Here is a 17,805-nt window from a genome sequence, read left to right on the forward strand (position 1 = left end):
GGGCGAACGCCACGCGCCGCGGGCTGACGGACGGCGCCGATCAGTGCCGCCGCGGCGCGCGCCGAGCACGGCCACTGCCGGCCGCACTCCGCGACCGGGGTCGCTAGATGAACCGGAAGCACTTCTGCTTGTCCGGCGGCAGTCTCGTCTTGAAGAGCACCGAGTCGACGCGGAACTGCGTGTTCAGCAGCGGCATGTGGCCGTACACGCGCGAGAAGAAGTTGATACACTTGTGGCGCTCGGTGAAGTGCTCCTCGTCCTCGGAGAGCGTCATTGGACAGCCGGGACAGCGGAACGTCCAGCGGGAGGTCACCTGAAACAACGTACCCGAGCTCAGGGCACAGCCTCGCCACGGGGCGATGGGAGGTCACAGCCAGAGGTACCGAGCGCATGCGGCCCTGGTGGCACATTGGTGTGGTCAAACAAACGGCTCACGGCCGCCAGTCCGGAACGGATGACAGACGGGAAGGGATATCTTGCTCCCATTCTTAGTGGAAATGCAGTCGAAGTGAAAACTCGTCACAGGTCGTATGTGACAAATTGTCCACAACTGAACGCAAAGTAAAACGGCCTGGACATACCTAGTCATGGGACCAGGAATTCAGTAGTCGGGGAGTTTCTAGTGGACGAGATGACATCGCAACGTTAGAGTCTTACTGAGTGTACTCATCCTACTAGGTCCGTGGTGCACACTTCCATCCGCAGCTTGGAGTCCCTGTGGAGCTCCCTCCCAACACACATATCAAGCGCAGCCCGTCACGGTGCGAGCGCGCCTGGCCGGTGGCGCGTGATGAGCTGGGCCGCGTCGCACCTTGACGGGCGGCTGCCGGGTCAAGTGCGAGATGAGGAAGTTCATGGCGATATCCTCGCAGTTCATGTACTCGTCCACCTTGTCCCGGATCACTTGGGGCATCCACTCAGAGTACATGTGTGCGTAGTACTTGTGGAAAAACGCCGCACCTGCCGGGCAGCGTGCCGTGAGAACGATCTCCGGCCGGCGGCACTGAGAACGCCCGCCGCATGCAACACACGGCACACCACCGCCGGCCCGAGCCAGCTCGGGCGGAGGCAGAGACGCCCGGGGGCAGTCAGAGGCTGGTGAGCGAGGCGGCGAGCCTGACACGGGCGAGGCAGCGAGCTTGACACGGGCGAGGCGGCGAGCTTGACACGGGCGAGGCAGCGAGCCTGACACGAGCGAGGCGGCGAACTCGACACGAGCGAGGCTGCGACCTCGACACGAGCGAGGCAGCGAACTCGACACGAGCGAGGCTGCGACCTCGACACGAGCGAGGCAGTGAACCTCGACACGAGCGAGGCAGCGAACTCGACACGAGCGAGGCTGCGACCTCGACACGAGCGAGGCAGCGACCTCGACACGAGCGAGGCAGTGGGCTCGACAAGAGCGAGCCGGCGAGCCAACACCACCGAAGCAAGCCGCACCACTCAAACGACACAGGACGCCACCCACTCCTACCTGTCAGCACCATGGAGGGCTCGCACGAGTAGTTGGAGTTGTAGTGCCAGCCGCCGTGCTTGGTGTCCCAGGCGTTGTAGCGCCCCGGGAAGCCGACCAGTCGGTCCCGCTGCTCGCGCCACACCCTGCGGCCGTCGGCGCAGGTCAGTGCTTGCACAGGGTGCCACCACGTCAGTACACCGCCAGGCGGCACACAGTCCCGACACCTGGGCGGACCGGGCGTCCGACCCGGGCACACCGGCCCATTAATGACAGGCTTCTTGGACGTTACATTGCACCAATAACACCAAAACGTCCCAGTTTAAGATATTCTTGGTTCTATCGTCACACACTTCTCCAATGCATGGATAGCACTTATTCTAATTCCCGGGCGTTCACACTACAATGCAAGGGCCCCGACTCCAGCAATTCGTGAAACCGGATGAACGAATTTATAAGCCACATGCACGCCGAACTGTACAGGGTTTTTTATGAAAGACCCTAATAGCAAAGTGAGACCAGTCACCCAGCGTGAGGACGCCGTAACGTCCATGACAGCGGCCGCCGCGCACCCACCGGAATCCGAACACAATCTCGTCGTGACGCAGGTGTGCGTCGTCGTCGATTGATAAAATGGCATCCGTCTCGATGTTTTCGAATGGGAGGAACCGGTTGTTTAGGCTGTTCTTGCCAACCGTGACCACCTGTTGGAAACAATGTCGGTGGCACGACATCAGTAGTAAATGGGAATGCAAATGTAAACACACGTGCTCAGCCGTAAAACAAGTAACTATCAGAAAAATGGTGATAACACACGGATACAAGGTAATAAATGGTGGATGGTCCCATTCGATTAAATGCCTTGTTCAAGACGTTCGAATCAGACGCCATAGAAAATATGACCACAGTGATGCATGAAATTATTGCGTATTTATTGCTTATTGCATGTTGCATACATGTTTGCATACATGATTGCGTGTACCACGCTCCATGCAGAGTACCCAAGTACACATTATTCACTCGCTACACGTGCTCAGACATGTCAAATTTCGCCGACATCCCACAATCACAGGGATGGCACGGAGCGTTGCCAGGTCCGGACCCGTCGCAGGCCGCCTCTTCCCCCTTCCGCGGCGGGGTAACCCACCTCCACGGGCACGCCGACGCTGGGCCACTGGAGCGTGTCGGACGGCGACTCGGGGGCGTTCCACACCACCACCACCTTGTTGAGGTAAGGCAGGCCGTACAGGTGGCCCAGAGCGCTCATCAGCACCTGCCGACAGACGGCGCCGGCGCGCAGTGAGCCGCGGGGCGGCCGCAGGGAGGCGGCCTGTCGCGGCCGGGCACCGGCGTCTGCCGCGGCGGCGACGCCCGGCGTCACAGGCGGCCAAGACACGCCAGTCGGCCCGTCCACAACTCAGTGTGCAGCGCGCGCACACCCCAGCGACGGTGCAGCATCAGCCCAGCTGTCGGACTATGATGTGACTGGAGGAAAGTAGTCACAGGTTTCGGAGACGTGACATAGCGTGGCATCGAGGTAAATCAGTACAGTACTGCATCCTCGAGCAAAACCTGACCAACAACATAAACCAAGGCAGAGAGCGGGCAAAATTCACTTCGATATTCGTTCTTGCAGCGCGAATTCATCGGCTGACTGCACCTTGCGCTCTCCCACCACCCCGGCAGCAGGACGTGATCTCGCTGGCGGCCCTGACCGCCACTGACCTGCTCTCGTCGGTAGGTGAGCATGACAACGGTGAACTGCTCGTGCGGCGAGTTGCCTCCGAGCGCCTCGCTGAACTCCTTGCCGCTGCCACCCTCGCCGGACGCCACCGGCCGGAAGCCGAGCCGCGGGCCTGTCGGCGCGCCGCCGCCCACCCTGTTAGCACCTCTCCTAGCGCCGGCCACCGATGTGGCGTGGTGTGGCTCCGTTCACGTCTCGTCCGCGCACGCACGCGCTCAGGGCGAAGTGGGCCGGTGAAGTCGTTTAAATGGTGTAGCGGCTCCCAAATACTGGCGCCTGACTGTGGCCAAACATTTGTGGCTCACATCTGACCTGTTCATGGCCGGTAGCTAAAAATAAAACTTCCCGCATGCAAGCTTGTTCCGGTGGTCCCCGACGAAAAGCGAAGTAAACAACGAAGCCGAAACCAGGACTGAACGTTGAGAGCATCCACAACATTTACATCCCAACGGCCCTCAGCGCAGCAATGAGAGCACACCACCACCCAACCTGACGTCACATGGTCCATAACAGCTCCCCGATGTCACCAGTGCCAGCACTCGTCGGCTTCCTTGGCCCCACCGACGGGCCGCGCGCCGCCGCTGCCGGGCTCACCTACAAATTTGGCCTCGGCCGGCAGCACGTCACCGTACGGCACGGCCGGGTACAGTCGGTGCGGCGCCAGGAACAGGTTCCAGCGCGCGTACGTGTCCAGCCGCGGTGTGGTGAAGTTGCGCTGGAAGCGGTCCGAGGCCAGCGGCGACTCGATCGGCCCCAGGTACTCGTCCAGGTCCAGGCTGCTGAGCTGAACGTCCACGGTCAACCGCTGAAACGGGCCGGGAGGCGGGCCGGGTCACGGGACGCCGGCTCGGGGAAGGTCGGCCAGCGCGGTGGTGAGATGAAGCGACAGCGGGGACGGAATCATATGGACAGCCACGCCGCATCAGGGGGCGCACGGACGGGCAGCCGCACACCGGCGGCTGCGACGACGCGCTGCTCAAATCCACGTCCACATTTCATCACGAGTGGCTGGTTATCCCATTCACGAGCCAGCGGCAACCACGAGTGCTTTTACATTCAACTAACGTCTGCCTCAATGGGCATCTATAATAATAAACCAGTGTATCATGCCTAGCCGGATAGGCAGCCCTAGTCGTTAGTTGGTATTATACCTAGCGCAATATCAACTGGTCGGGTGAGGCTAAAGCACGTGGAAATCTACGCGAAATGAAATTAAGACAGAAGACCCCGTGTTCTTCCCACAACGTTCCACTATGCACCGTACGCGTGTCCGTCCGTACCGTACCTGGAACGTGTCGTTGAAGGCGCTTCCAGCCTTGACGCCGAGGGCGGGCGGCGGCGGCAGCTCCAGCCTCTCAGCGAACTGCGTCAGCACCGCGTCCGCCACCGCCTTGGCCGAGCTCAGGTAATGCTCCCAGAACTGGCCGCGGAGAGAGGCGTACATCGGAATGGCGACAGGACACGCGCGCGGATTAGCGGCACGCCACAGTACTAAAGGCACGTGAAACGCAGGTTGACTCATCGAGCGCTGCCAATATATAATGCCAAGGTGATGGCGATGACAGGAGAATCTCCGCGGACACTGGCCCATAGCGGTATCTACTTCACCTCAACACCGACGTTCGGCGGCCTCCACGCCGGCTGCCGCCCTGCCCGGAACACGTGCTCACCTCCCTGCCGTTGCGCCGGTAGCTGAGGATGTCGGCGTCGGTGAGCGTGCGCAGCAGGTAGTGCAGCTCGGGCAGACGCGGCTCGGCCACGCGCAGTACGGCGCGCCGCCAGTCGAGCGGTCCGTCCAGCGGCAGCGGCCACTCGCCCAGCAGCACGGGTACGGCGCCGGCGCGCAGCGCTTCGGTCAGTCGGCGCGCGCCGCCGCCAGCCGGCGCCGGCAGCAACGCGAACGTGGCATTGCTGAGGCGTGCGGCCCGCTGCTCGGCCGAGCCGCAGAGCCGCCAGCCACGGCCGCCAGGCGCCGCCGGCGCTGCCGGCGGGCACGTGGACACCAGGTGCACAGCGTCGTGCGTGTGCGCGTGTGCCAGCGGCCGAAGCGCGTTGGTGAGCGCCGCGGCGCGCATCGCGTCCTCGCCGTCGGCCAGCTCGCCCTCGAACGTGACGAGCAGGGCGCGCCGGGCCGGCACGAGCGGCGGCGCCGTCTGCCAGGCCACGTCACGCAGCGGCCCGTCCACGCTCGGCAGCACCAAGTCGAAGCCGGGCCGCGGCTCCGCGCCGGCGTCCGAGCGCACCAGCACGGCGCGGCCCGTGTCGACGGCGTCGAGCGCGTCGGCCGCCGCCGCGCCGACCGCCACCAGCAGGTGATTGCGGCCGTCGCCGGCCCAGTGCGGCGCGGCGGCCAGTTGGCGGCGCAGCTCGGCCGGCGTCGTCGCACCACCCAGCACCAGCACGAACGCACAGACGCGCGCGGCCTCCGGCCGCCACTGCGCGTTGCTGCGTAGCGCTTCGTGCAGCCGGCTGGCGTCTGCGTCGCCCGACGCCTCCAGCCGGTACAGGAAGAAGGTGAAGCCGCCAGTGAGTGGACAGCGCGAGTAGTCCCAGCAGTCGGCCAGCGAGCAGTGGCGGGCGTCGGCGGCCGCCGGCGGCGGCAGCGGCGCGCGGGGACCCAGCTCCGGCTGCAGCGGCCGCGGCATCGCCAGCAGCGGCGTGTCCCGCTCGGCCGCCTCGCGCTGCGTCGCGCGCGCCTGCCGACGAGCGGCACGGCGTCAGGGTGCGTGCCCTGGCCCCCTCACCCCCCCCCCCCCCCATCAGGCATACGGGGACGGGGACGGGGACACAGCGGACTACAGCGCGTTATACAGGCACAGTCCCGCGGCAGTCGAGACGACAACATGCCAATTGAAGCAGGCAATAGCACGCAGCGGTACCTTACCAGCGTGACGCCCTCGCAGGAACTGATAAGAATGTAGAGCAACGACTGCTGCTGCTACGCCCCCTGTTCCAACAGCACGCCAGGACACGGCACAGCAAGCACCCTTCACGCATCACAGCGAATAAATAGCGCGCGCTATCACGGGCGACACAGCCGTTGGCAACCGAACAGCACCTGGACTGGGAGACGGCAAAACAGCAAACGACGACACAGGACACCAGCAACCAAAAGGACCGGTAGGTGTCCGTTGTAATGTGAGGACCTGAGGTGGCTAGAGTCTCGTCACGTCACGTAATAGGAGTCGCACAGAGCAAGGTCAGTGGAGCTATCACATTCGATCAATAGCATCTGGTACTTGGCGAGACAAGAAAGTCCCGGTAAAAGCTATGACGGATCATGGAGTAAAGCCAGATGGCTTCGCGTTGACCCTTGGCAGTAAAAGGTGGCGTGTGTTAACTTGAACTCACGTTACGTCGCCCATATATGAAACGTTGCATAGAGACGGCCTTGTTTAGCCAGACCTGCCATCCCCAGTTGTTGTTGAACTTCTCCTCTTGCACATCGGGCGTGGAATTGGCAGGCAAGGGAGTCGTACCAACACGACGCTGAGGGAAAGGTATCCTAACGATACACCGAAACTGGATCGACCACATCCAAGCTGACCACGGTGAAGCCAAACCGACTGAACGGTATGACCGGCCGTGGAACCACAGTCTCCGCGTCGCAAAGGCCCGTGTCGACGACCGCCAGAGGCCCGAACTGGGGCCGGCAGATGAAGCCAGCTGCCGGTTGGACTTGCGGTCACTTCTGTACCTGCTCGACACTGTACTTGAGCCGCTCGTACTCGAGCTGTAGACGCGCCAGGTTCTGCTTCAGTTCGTCTATCCGGCTGCTGTATGTCTCGATCGACTGGTGCAGCTTGTTCCGTTTCGCCTCCAGCTGCATCAGTTCGTTGCTGACAGAGTCTGCAGGAAATAAAAGGTATCGGTTGGCGATGGCAGAGAACGACTCACGTCATTGCGGTGTGTATTTGGTAAATAAATCTCAGCTTCAGCTCAATAATAAAGCATGAGGCAAGGACAAGGTTTCTCTACGGTCTGAGATGAGCGGACATGCATCGTAGCCAACCGTAAGACAGCATGAGAGTTGTCGCAATGTGCTGCTGTATTTGCGAGCAGCGACATCTCAGGCCGCGTCGCTACACAAGGCTCCGCATCACATTTTCCCAGCATTGTTTTTGGATGATTATTATGTTCTGTTGTTTCGGCCGTCTGAGCTACAAATGCTTTTCACGCCTTTGTTGTAGGAAGCCACATTGGCACGCGGAGTATAGCGCTTAATCTTACGATCTTTCTCTGTGATCGTCAGTCATCACCTGCACGCGACGCTCGGAAACCATAGGAACCACCTCCTTCGCCGACAAGTAAATTATTACAGCAGCCATCTGTTTCAGGGCTGGCATGAGTGAGCTGCCTTTTCCTCCGCGCGCATTTCGCCCATTATTTTCTAAACGTGGTTCAGCACGTCTTGCCTTACCAGACACACAATGCTCACAAGCTCACCGGGCTCATTCAAACCCACGTGGAGGGATTCTGCCGCACGAGTTACTAGTGGCCGGGTAATGGTAATCCTTAAATCGTTCGTCACAACCAGACTAGTGTAGGACAGCAAACGACCAGCCAGTGCTCGCTCATGCCCTAACAAACAAGACTGACTGGAACGCTTGTTTGGCGAGTCTGTGGAGTCATGCTCCAACTCGCGGCCGAACATGATCAGCTGGCGGGCGGGTCCTTAAGCGGCGGCTCAAGGTCGGAACAGACTCAGATCCAGTGACACTCGAACTTTGTGCGACACGGACTGGGACGCTGGTCTGAGACACGAGACAAAGTGGCAGAAAGTGGCGTGCATCCAATCCGATTCGAGAGGCCAACCGCTCAGCGGGCAAGAGAAATGATGCAATGATGTTACGTTGTCGACAAGTTCTTCTTAGGTTTCCGTGGCTGGATTGCGCGCTATGCTACTCGGTACCTGAATATGTCACGCGTTAGCACTCAGCTCCTCTATATCGCTGTCTTTTTAGGAGCCTTCAACAAAACGGCGATGTCCGCGACGTGCGAAAGCTTCTGGATATCAATGTCATCATTGTGTTTCGACACTCTAAGCACTGTTGTTTGTAACATCGGGTACCAACGTCGTCATCATATTTTGATACATTTAGCACCGTTGTTTGTAGCATGTCTTATGATTCCAAACTCAATGTGCATTGAATTGGTTGCTTATCAACAAAATAATTAATAGGTGGCCTTGCTCTAAAATCGATGTAGGACTTCTGAAATTCAATGTAACCCTTAGTTCTCGGTAGAGTTGACAATAATGTTCGGATTTTTTCTTTTCTTTTATTGAGCCCGAATATATCCCTGCATGCGAGCTTAAGTTGGTTATTTATTGAAAACGTATTTGTTCCGACAGATGGCGTCAATTAGCCCACTGCCAACAGTTCGAACGACCTTAATCGTCCTTTATCGTGCTGTCTCGGGACTTCGAGCAAATTTAGGCCTTTTGAGGCTCTCCGCGTCAAAAATGATCTTTCGAAAGCCAAAACATATTAAACTGCATGCCTTTTTAGCTAAATCACGTTTAGCAGATGCATAATATTACGAAATGCACCTTCGTCAGTGCAAAATTTTGCCATTCGGCGCAAGTCATCATCACTGGTTCATCAGCGCGCGAAGAAATAGCATATGCAGAGTGGGATACAAAGCTTTGCATACGATACAATGATTTAAGTACTGAAATGTCCCCAAAGCAGATCATCCTCAGGCAATATGCGAAGAAATCTGCCACGGACATCTGTGCCTAACATCAGATATCACAACCTGATGTGATAATGTTGTTGTTGTTCATTGGTGTTTTCGGGCGCGTCGACTTCAATGGTCATTTTGCGCCCATAACGATGTTTTTACTTAATTAGTACGGTGTGAAAATGACTTGAAAATCAATATTTTTTAAGAACGAAAAGAGTTGTTTGGAATCAAGAAGGGAGGAACTGTCCCCGAGCACATCGCTAATCGTCAGGGGCGAAGCCTGCGGACCAAAGTGACGTCGTCGTTCTTCGATGAGGCACGGACATGATACAATGACATGGTGGACAGTTAGAACGGCACCACACCGCTGGCATAGGGGTCTGTCAGCTCCATGCAACAGATGGCCATAGGTGGCATACGTATGCCCAATACGCAACCTGCGTAAAACCACTTATTCCCACCGCACACTGCGAGAGTATGACGACCACAAGCCCAACTCGGTTTTCATCGCCTTGAGCTTATTGCCGCCCACCTGGTCCCAACGACGCTGCAATTTACTTCTCAGGAAGGTCTTGACTGCCGGGTAGAAATATCTGGCAGGGATAGGAAAAAAACCGGGTATATGGTGCCACCGCTGCTCGCTTGGCAGCAGCATCAGCCAACTCGTTGCCCACGATACCGACGTGACTGGGGATCCAGCACAGGGCAACTCTCTTTCCAACCCGATTCAACTGTGTCAGGCGTGATAAAATGTCCTGTATAAGGGGACATCATGGATAAAAAGACTTCAGTGCAGAGAGCCTGCTCAGTGAATCTGTAAAAATGGCGTGGGAAGATTATTCACCAACTTCTATGAACATATCGCCTTGGTAGTCGCAATTAATTCCGCTATGAAAACTGACGAGTGGGCCGGTAACGAGAACGATCGAGCGACGGAACCGCTGATGAACGCACAACCCACGCCATCCGAGATTTGGATCCGTCTGTGTACGTCAGACTGTATCCTTCATAACACGACAGAAGCTCAAGTGCCCTGGATCTCATTAGGTGTGGTGTGGCGTCTTTTTTTCCTAATTTCCGTAAGCCAGGTGTCAATGAAGGGTATGGTCACTTGTCAAGGAGGAGAAGCCAGGTGGCTTACTTGCTTTGCACCTCGAAAAGGAATTCCGCCCTCCAGCAATAAGGCTCTCATTCGGAAACCAAAAGCTAAAGCGTGCTGCTGCGGCCCATGACGAAGGGAACTTACGGTAATCCGAGAAAATACTGCAGAATATGTCGGATGAAGTGGGAACTGCCGCAGCTTTAAGGCATAACGTATGCCGAGCATTTTCCTCCTCATCGAAAGTGGTGGCTCGTGTGCCTCCGTTAAAAGGCTGACGGAAGGTGATGTGCGGAACGTCCAGTAGCAATACGAATGGCAGTATGGTGGACGGTGTCAACAACACGCTTGCTGGATTTGGACGCGCTATCTTACACAAAGCATGCGTAATCCAGTGTGGAGCGGACGAGTGAAGGATATAAAAGCATAAGCGTGCTTCTGTCTGCCCCATATGCTGTGGGAGACACACACTTTAGTACTGATGTGATAATGATGATTGCTTAGATCATTTGACCACCAACTATAGCTTGATAAACGATCTTTCGGTCATGCCTGTTCTCCTGCAATGCATTTATTTGTCAACAAAGGTGGTCCGACGCCCAACCATAGCTCGATAATAAACCGATCGGTTATCTCTACTGCTGCAATTCCTTATTTTGCTTTAAGGTTTGGCCCGAAACTTTTGACAGGATGAATTTAAAGACCAAAGTCCACGTTCGTGCTTGTCGCGCAAGCCCTGGCCCCACCACACGATCGCAAAATTCCAGATGGAAGTAACATTTCGGCGAAAGCTAGCGTGTCGCAACGTTCGACACCGTCCGTTCTGCCCTCTGACGTCACTTGACCTTTAGTGTCCCATGCCACGGGACCGACCGTAGGTTGTCCCTGTCCGAGACAAATAGCGAGCGTCTAAAGCAACTCGAGCCCACCCTACCATGAATGAGTGAATCAGAAGGCAACCACTCTAACAATCTGAACTATCAAAGAGGACAAACAAATCAAGAAATGCTATGATCATTATTGAGATAGCCAAAGAAAAAAGACATAATGAGACAAGCCTCAATTGTCCCATATAAACAAAGCATTCCCAGCAATAACATGAAATGAATTTCTGATTCAACACAATTACAAGGTGCAATAGCTCTCAAATATTTTACAGTAAATATAGCTATGCAATGTTGCAGCAAGGTAGCCAGGGTGCCAGCAACTCAGTGGTCCCACCTAGTGCCTGGGAACCCAAAGGTATGCTGTTTGATCTCCACACTGCCTCTCTCCTCACCAGAGTGAGTCAGTAGCCTCCACCATGCAGCCTAAGCTACTGAGTAAATCATACAGCCCCTCCACCCTAAAAAACAACCATAAGTGCTGTCATTGAACCTCTCCCTGACAACTTCATGAAATGGCAATCTTTTTTAACCTTAACAAGCTGAAACTGAATATGCCCTTTGTTATGAAAGGGAAGCAATCAAGACCTCTAGAAGAACACAAAAAATGTGGATTTTGAGCCTTGTCCATTCCTGGATATATTTCAATAAATGAAATCAGTTCTATTCACAGTTTGGTGCATCATATGCATCACAATATTAATATCAGGACTGAACACTGAAGTTAACAACTGACATAATTAACATTAACATCTCTTATGCTCTTTGCTTCAGGGATGACAAAGCTTTTACACAGGGGCTGGACTTGCACAGGAGGATCACAAAGCATATCATCAAATATATTGTTGACACATTAAAATACCTAACAATGCAGTCTATATTATTGCATGGCTTGAAATATGACATGAGTATCAAAACACCACATCAAGATTAGACCTGGGAGGTGTGAAGCTGTGATCAAAACTGTCTAGGCATCATCCCAGCCTATTAAAAATCAACCTGCTTGATTGCTGTATCTTGAGATTCTCATAAATAACTATTGCAAGATGGGCATGGGTGATTCCAAAGGGTTAAAATGCATCTTGAAACTTTACAATGCCTTTAGCCACTTACTTTTGATGCGGTTCATCTCATCTATGCGACTCTTCATGTGGGCTGAAGAGCTATCACTGTGCAAGCTCATACTGGTGACCAAAGGGTGGGACTTCTGAGCCACCTGACCCTGATGAGCAAGAATCTGAAAGAATAAACCATGGTGCATGAAAAGAAGCCATAAAATAATATATTGCCATACAGCAATGACTGTGTACTGGAAAATTTGGAAAGCAATGCTGATTTCTAGCCTAGATTCCAGACAAACCTCTCCATCCGTTTGCTCAATCCCTATGTCATAGTTCCTGTGACACTGTCCGGAAGACAAAAATGGTATCATTAAAAACCGGCACAAGAAATGCAAAGATTACGCACTGTCAAATAAAACAGCAAAACCCATTGTTAACAATTGTTGTGCCATGCAACCATCACATGACTTGCAGCAAAGGTATACATCAATGAAGACCCTAAATACTGCACACATGCATACATAAAATGCCTTCCCGCCCATTCCACCACATGGATGGAACCATACACCTAAAATCATAACATTACAACATACCTGAGACACATAATAATGCATCATCAGTGGGATGGATATCAGAAGTATGATAAGGATGAATACTAGAGTTGACAGCTTCATGTGAATCAAATAGCTGATTGTCCGAGCAACACATGAATTGTCTTGAGTTCTCTGGTGATGAAATTCATTTGTATACGCCATCTCGGTGAGGCTCATGGCAGGATGCTTTGCGGCTTTTCTTGAAAACTATTTGTCACATCTTGCTTAAACCACAACCACACAACCGCTTACATAAAGATATCTAACATCAGCAACCACCTAAGAAGCCGTCACAACGGACATATATGCCACCCCGGAACAACACACCATCTCATGCAAAGCCACAAGTCTGGTCCTTAGTCAATAAGGAGGGCTTGTTTGGGTTACATCCTTGATTTACATTGGTTACAGCTAAAAAAATAACTACTGGAGTACTGGGCAAATAAGTCAGTTATTGCCTACTATACACCAAGTATATATTTTAATTTCAAGGTTAAAATGTATCCTCTAGCTTGCCATATGATAAGCTTATATAAAAAAATTATGTTGCCGCCAGGCTTACATGTGATTTAAGCTGGACCATATCAGAAAAGAAGCTAGAATTTTAAGACCATTCTGGCGCTTGGTAGCTTGTTTTTGGCGCTCATGTAGTATTTCTATGTGGGTTGGCCGCAGCGTTTTCATGCGGACAATTTCCGCTGGGGCTTTGTGTCGGGATGTCTTGAGCCAACCCATATCAAGGGTCCTGACGAATTAGGATTTCACTTAAATTTTGTAGCATGAATATATGCACTGAATAACACCAATTGGGTATCAAAAGGTGAGTGGCAATTTACGCCCCTCAGATTAGTAAGATACCTACTCTGTGCCGTCAGTCGCTTCTCGAGGCTCGCAACTTGCTGTCCTGTTGGCGCACCCTGGGGCTCAGCATGGTTCATCGATGTGTCAATTGCTGAATTGTTGATGAACATCATCTTTTGTGAAGGATGTGTATTTCCCATTAGATATTTATGTGACTCCAGCTGGATATCAAAAGGTGATTGATGGTTTGTGCTATTTAAATAGCTGAGATACCTTCTTGGTGCAGCCATTTACTAGCGAAATGGGTGCCTTAGACTTCCAATTGCATTCCTGTCAATGCACTTTTAAGCTCCTCAGTTCTTTTTCCTCAATTTCTTCAGGATTCCTCAATCAGTCAATTCCTTTTCAATTCCAAATTCAATCAATCAATGAATTCCTCAGGAACACAGTTCCTCAGTGTGTTAAGTGCAGGATTGATGGTAGCATCCTCTTGTTTAATAGAGTACTGGAAGACTATGTTGTGATCAGAATCAAATATGTTGAAGCACCTAAACAGCAGCATTTTGCTTGATTAATGGTCCATATGCCTATAATAAACCTACTGCATGCAGGAATCAAAAGTAACAAGTTAGGGAGAGGCTGCAGACATCATGCATGTGAACCTTTGCATGGGATAGCTATATATGCATCTATGATCTACAGCTATGTCATTCTCAGTTTACTTGTGTTTCTAATGGTGTCTAGTAATTCCAAACAAATGACTTAATGATAATGCTCCACATTAGTATGACTGTGGGTAAATTTTCAAATGTCATGTGTGTTGAGAATCCATGCAGAATATAAACTGTCCCATGCTTTTCCACCACTGGATTTCCATGGAGCATTCAGAATCTACTGTGATTTATTGGCGTATCAGTATTCTTATTTTATATCAGCCCAACATCTGCCAAAAAAATAACAACACCACAGAACCATATGCCATAAAAACATAAGGCACTTTACTGCCACAGGTCAATTTAACTTTCAGTTGAGATCATTTTGGTTTATCTTACATTTTTTCTATTATAACTCAAAATGTATCTTGCCTACTTTTGTTTGATGGGAAAAATTTGTCAGCCTTGTTAGAACACTGGTGGAACCACCTTGGTGTTGGTATAACCACTGTGGCACTGTGGCACTTGTTTATGAGCCAGCCACCCAAAAAAAGAATCCAGAATTATTTTTCTTGGCCTACTTTTGTGTCATTTGTGGGCTCTGAACTTCCAGGTACTCATATGTGTGTTGTGCTTTAGCCAGTTGCATATCTTGGGCATCAGGACCATCAACCTATTCAATCACTTGGTAAGCCAAGATCAGATTCTTGGGTTGTTATAAGGTTTTTGTCTTGGAAAATTTGTTCTAAAAAAACAATATTGGATTTTGTGACATGGATCTGTCTTGGAATGTAAAGTACAAACCAATAAAACAGTCTGTGAGGCTTGCACCACACCCCGATTTCACCCAGCTAGTGATCCTTTGCTAGCACCTCCACTCTGTACTGCTGAACATTGCAGTGGTGGATCCAAAGCCAGAACACAGACTAATGAATATTAATATGTTTGTATGTTTATTAAGCAGAATGTGAGCTAGTTTGGGTTTAGAAATGGACTGTGCATATCTGGAAAATGCTGGAATGTGGATTGGTGCCTGTAGCAGTGGATCAGCTGGTTATTATTGGGTGATGCATGTCAATAATGTCAGTTTGTTTGCCATACAATGTGCAGTATCATAATAACAACTTTATTCTCAGTCAAGAATAGGGTTTGTAACTGTAGACATATCTGTGCAGGTTCTCTCAGTTGGGGCCCTTATAAGATATTGTATCCTGATCAACTTGGGTTACAAGAATAACAATTCTGATATGACAGCCACCTGTGCACTATTCAAGTCATTGATCAGAGTCATATATACTAAGTGGTGATGGCATTAAAGCAGGTGATCTTGTCATCACTGGGAGGGGTTTGTGTTTAGTTCATGTTCATAAGTGGTGATGGTATAAAGGCAGCTGATCTTGTCATCACTGGGAGGAGTTTGTGTTTACTTCATGTTTATCATTTTCATATGCTCACTTGCTCATCATTTTCATATGTGTATATGCATCATTCTTCATCAGACTATATAATCCATCCAAAACAGCCAAACAGCCATGCATGATGTACATTCCAGTGCCCGAAGACCACAGCTATTTTTTATAGCAATGCATGTCATTGAACATTGCTGATGTCTACTTGCTGGTGATGTTTCACTCTGTACTGTGTGGGACTGGCACCATTCAGTGCTAATATTGATTGTCACCACGTGACACTTGACCGTGTGTGACAGACACCATGTGGCATTAATGTGTGTGATCACCATGTGTGACCATGACCACATTATGTTATGTCATGGGTGACCATCAGCACATGTTGCATGGGTATGTGTTACCACTACAGCTTGCATCTAACCATGTTTGACCATCTCAACTGTCACCTGACTATGTGTAGCCATCACATCTGTCACCTGACATTGGGTGACCTTATCTGCCACCTGACTTAATGTGACCTAATCTGCTGCCTGACCTTGTGTGACCATCACATCTGCCACCATATGTTGTGTGATTTCATCTGCCACCTGACCTTGTGTGACATTATCTGTCACCCAACCTTATGTGACCCCATCTGCCACCTGATGTTGTGTGGCATTATCTGTCACCCAACCTTGTGTGACCCCATCTGCCACCTGATGTTGTGTGGCCATCACATGTGCCCAGCTGAGCCAGCCTGGGGCCCCAGCAGGCGGGCGGACGCCATGAGCAGCATGCCGTCGCGCGGTGGCGGGCCGCCGGCCGTCTCCGCCGAGCCCCTCGACGACCCGGGCCTCATGTTTCCCGCCGCCTGGAGCAGGCCGACACGGACGAGGCCAGCAGATCAAGGAGCTCTTCCGCGAGAAACCTGCGCGGTCTGAGCGGTACGTGCTGGCCGCCCGGCTGCCCGGCTGCCCGGCCGACATCAGGGCTGATGTGGGGCCGTGTCTGTTCCCTGTTCGTTCTAGGGGTAGGGAGGGAAGCGGGAAGTAGGGAGGAAGGGAGGAGGGAGGGATGGAGAGGGAGGAGGGTAGGAGGGAGTGAGGGAGGGAGCGACGGTGGGGTTGTGTAGAAGGCGGCCTTTTGCTGGGGGTACATCGCAATTATTATTGGTGTCTTGCTTGCCAACCTCCACTATTCGGGCTAATCAGGGACGAGCAAAATGGCCAGTACACATTAGGGGTGCAACAATGTGTCCAACGTGGGGGCGAATTCGGGTCATTTTACTATCGCGCTACTGTACGCAACATTTGAGAGAAAACCGTGGGTTGGGGCGAATCTCAGTAGAAAAGGGAGTTGTTTGTACAGCATAACTTGCAACCTCTTATGTCGCTAGTATCGTCGGCAAGTTTTGGTTTTGTACCGCCACTACTCCGTCGTGACCTGCCAGCAGTCCAGAACGGCCCCGCTCTGTCTCCGCCCCTGCTCTGGCCACCCACGTCCGTGGATGTGGTTGAAGTCGAGTCTCATCCCACTTGAACGATACTGACCTGCGGTCCCCCAGGGGAGGCCTGGCTGCTCAACGGCTGATAGACGATACGTCTGCACTGGCTCGGCACGCGGCCTGGACGATCCTACTGTCGTGCGGCGGACGGCAACTCGCCGCGCCCTCAGCGACAGGTCGGTCACGGCTGGCCGGCGCCCGCGCTCAGCACCAGTTCGGGCTACGGATTTGATGTGACCCGGTGTGGGGAGTGCGCCAGTTGGTGACAGTGTCTTCCAGTAGCTGAGATGTGCGTTTGGGCCCGCACCTCGCGAAAATTCTATCTTTCTCTAGACAAGCTCTGTAAATGGCCACACTGTTGCCTTTCAAGATATGAGTTTGCTTCCGCAGCCATCATACGCTCTAAATCTAGCGACTCTTAATGGTTCGCTGGCCGATCTTAAATCTAGGTTGGGACTCGTGGTCAGCTTGCTTATTTGAAGTCCAAGGGTGTACCGGGCTTTGCACAGAGATGACGTCAGCCCCTACTGCACGTTGCATCCCCGATGCAATGTCTCTTGAAACACTTCACTGGCAGCACGCTGTACAAGAGGAATGAAAGCATCACATGCACTACCCATTGGCGCCATATCCCTGTCACATACCCCCCCCCCCCTTTCCCCCACAGTTGTGCACCACTCTACCCGTAACCTGACGTCTTTCCCATAGACCACACCGTCAGGTTCCGTCTGCTGGCGGTACGCACATGTCACCCCACACCAGCAGCTGTACCCCTGGTGGCCCTGCGGCACAGGATCTTGCTCGCACTGCGCGTGCGCCGCCTGACCGGGCATCTGTCCGGTAGACTGCACCAACTGCTTAAGTCGACGGACCAGCGGGGGGCTGGCCTCCGCCTGCTGGGATACTACGTCCGCAAACATCCCGTCTGGCTCCGCAA

The 17,805-nt window shown here is 52.7% G+C and overlaps 1 protein-coding gene across 1 annotated transcript; it reads right to left on the reverse strand.

Moving 5' to 3' along the window:
* Window positions 1-42: 42 nt before the first annotated feature.
* Window positions 43-12,869, reverse strand: LOC119101712 (exostosin-3). Its single transcript, XM_037225128.1, has 14 exons — window positions 12,523-12,869; window positions 11,982-12,105; window positions 6,895-7,046; window positions 5,552-5,893; window positions 5,284-5,299; window positions 4,868-5,046; window positions 4,483-4,617; window positions 3,792-4,002; window positions 3,179-3,309; window positions 2,601-2,726; window positions 2,030-2,157; window positions 1,475-1,599; window positions 812-960; window positions 43-313 (listed from the first exon to the last, which is right to left on the reverse strand). Exons 1-14 carry the CDS (start codon window positions 12,697-12,699, stop codon window positions 104-106), a joined length of 2,205 nt encoding a protein of 734 aa, XP_037081023.1. The 5' UTR covers window positions 12,700-12,869; the 3' UTR covers window positions 43-103.
* Between the last annotated feature and the right edge of the window lie 4,936 nt (window positions 12,870-17,805).

This window comes from Pollicipes pollicipes, unplaced genomic scaffold, assembly GCF_011947565.3.
Source record: "Pollicipes pollicipes isolate AB1234 unplaced genomic scaffold, Ppol_2.1 Scaffold_4881;HRSCAF=5763_pilon_pilon_pilon, whole genome shotgun sequence".
Lineage (NCBI taxonomy): Eukaryota > Metazoa > Arthropoda > Thecostraca > Pollicipedomorpha > Pollicipedidae > Pollicipes > Pollicipes pollicipes.

Coding starts and splice junctions, on each gene's coding strand:
- LOC119101712 (XM_037225128.1), bottom strand. CDS start 12,699: ATGAGCCTCACCGAGATGGCGTATACAAATGAATTTCATCACCAGAGA. Junction 4,618..4,867: donor ACCGGCGCAACGGCAGGGAG/GTGAGCACGTGT, acceptor CTCCGCGGCCAG/TTCTGGGAGCATTACCTGAG. Junction 961..1,474: donor GCCCTCCATGGTGCTGACAG/GTAGGAGTGGGT, acceptor GCTGCCCGGCAG/GTGCGGCGTTTTTCCACAAG.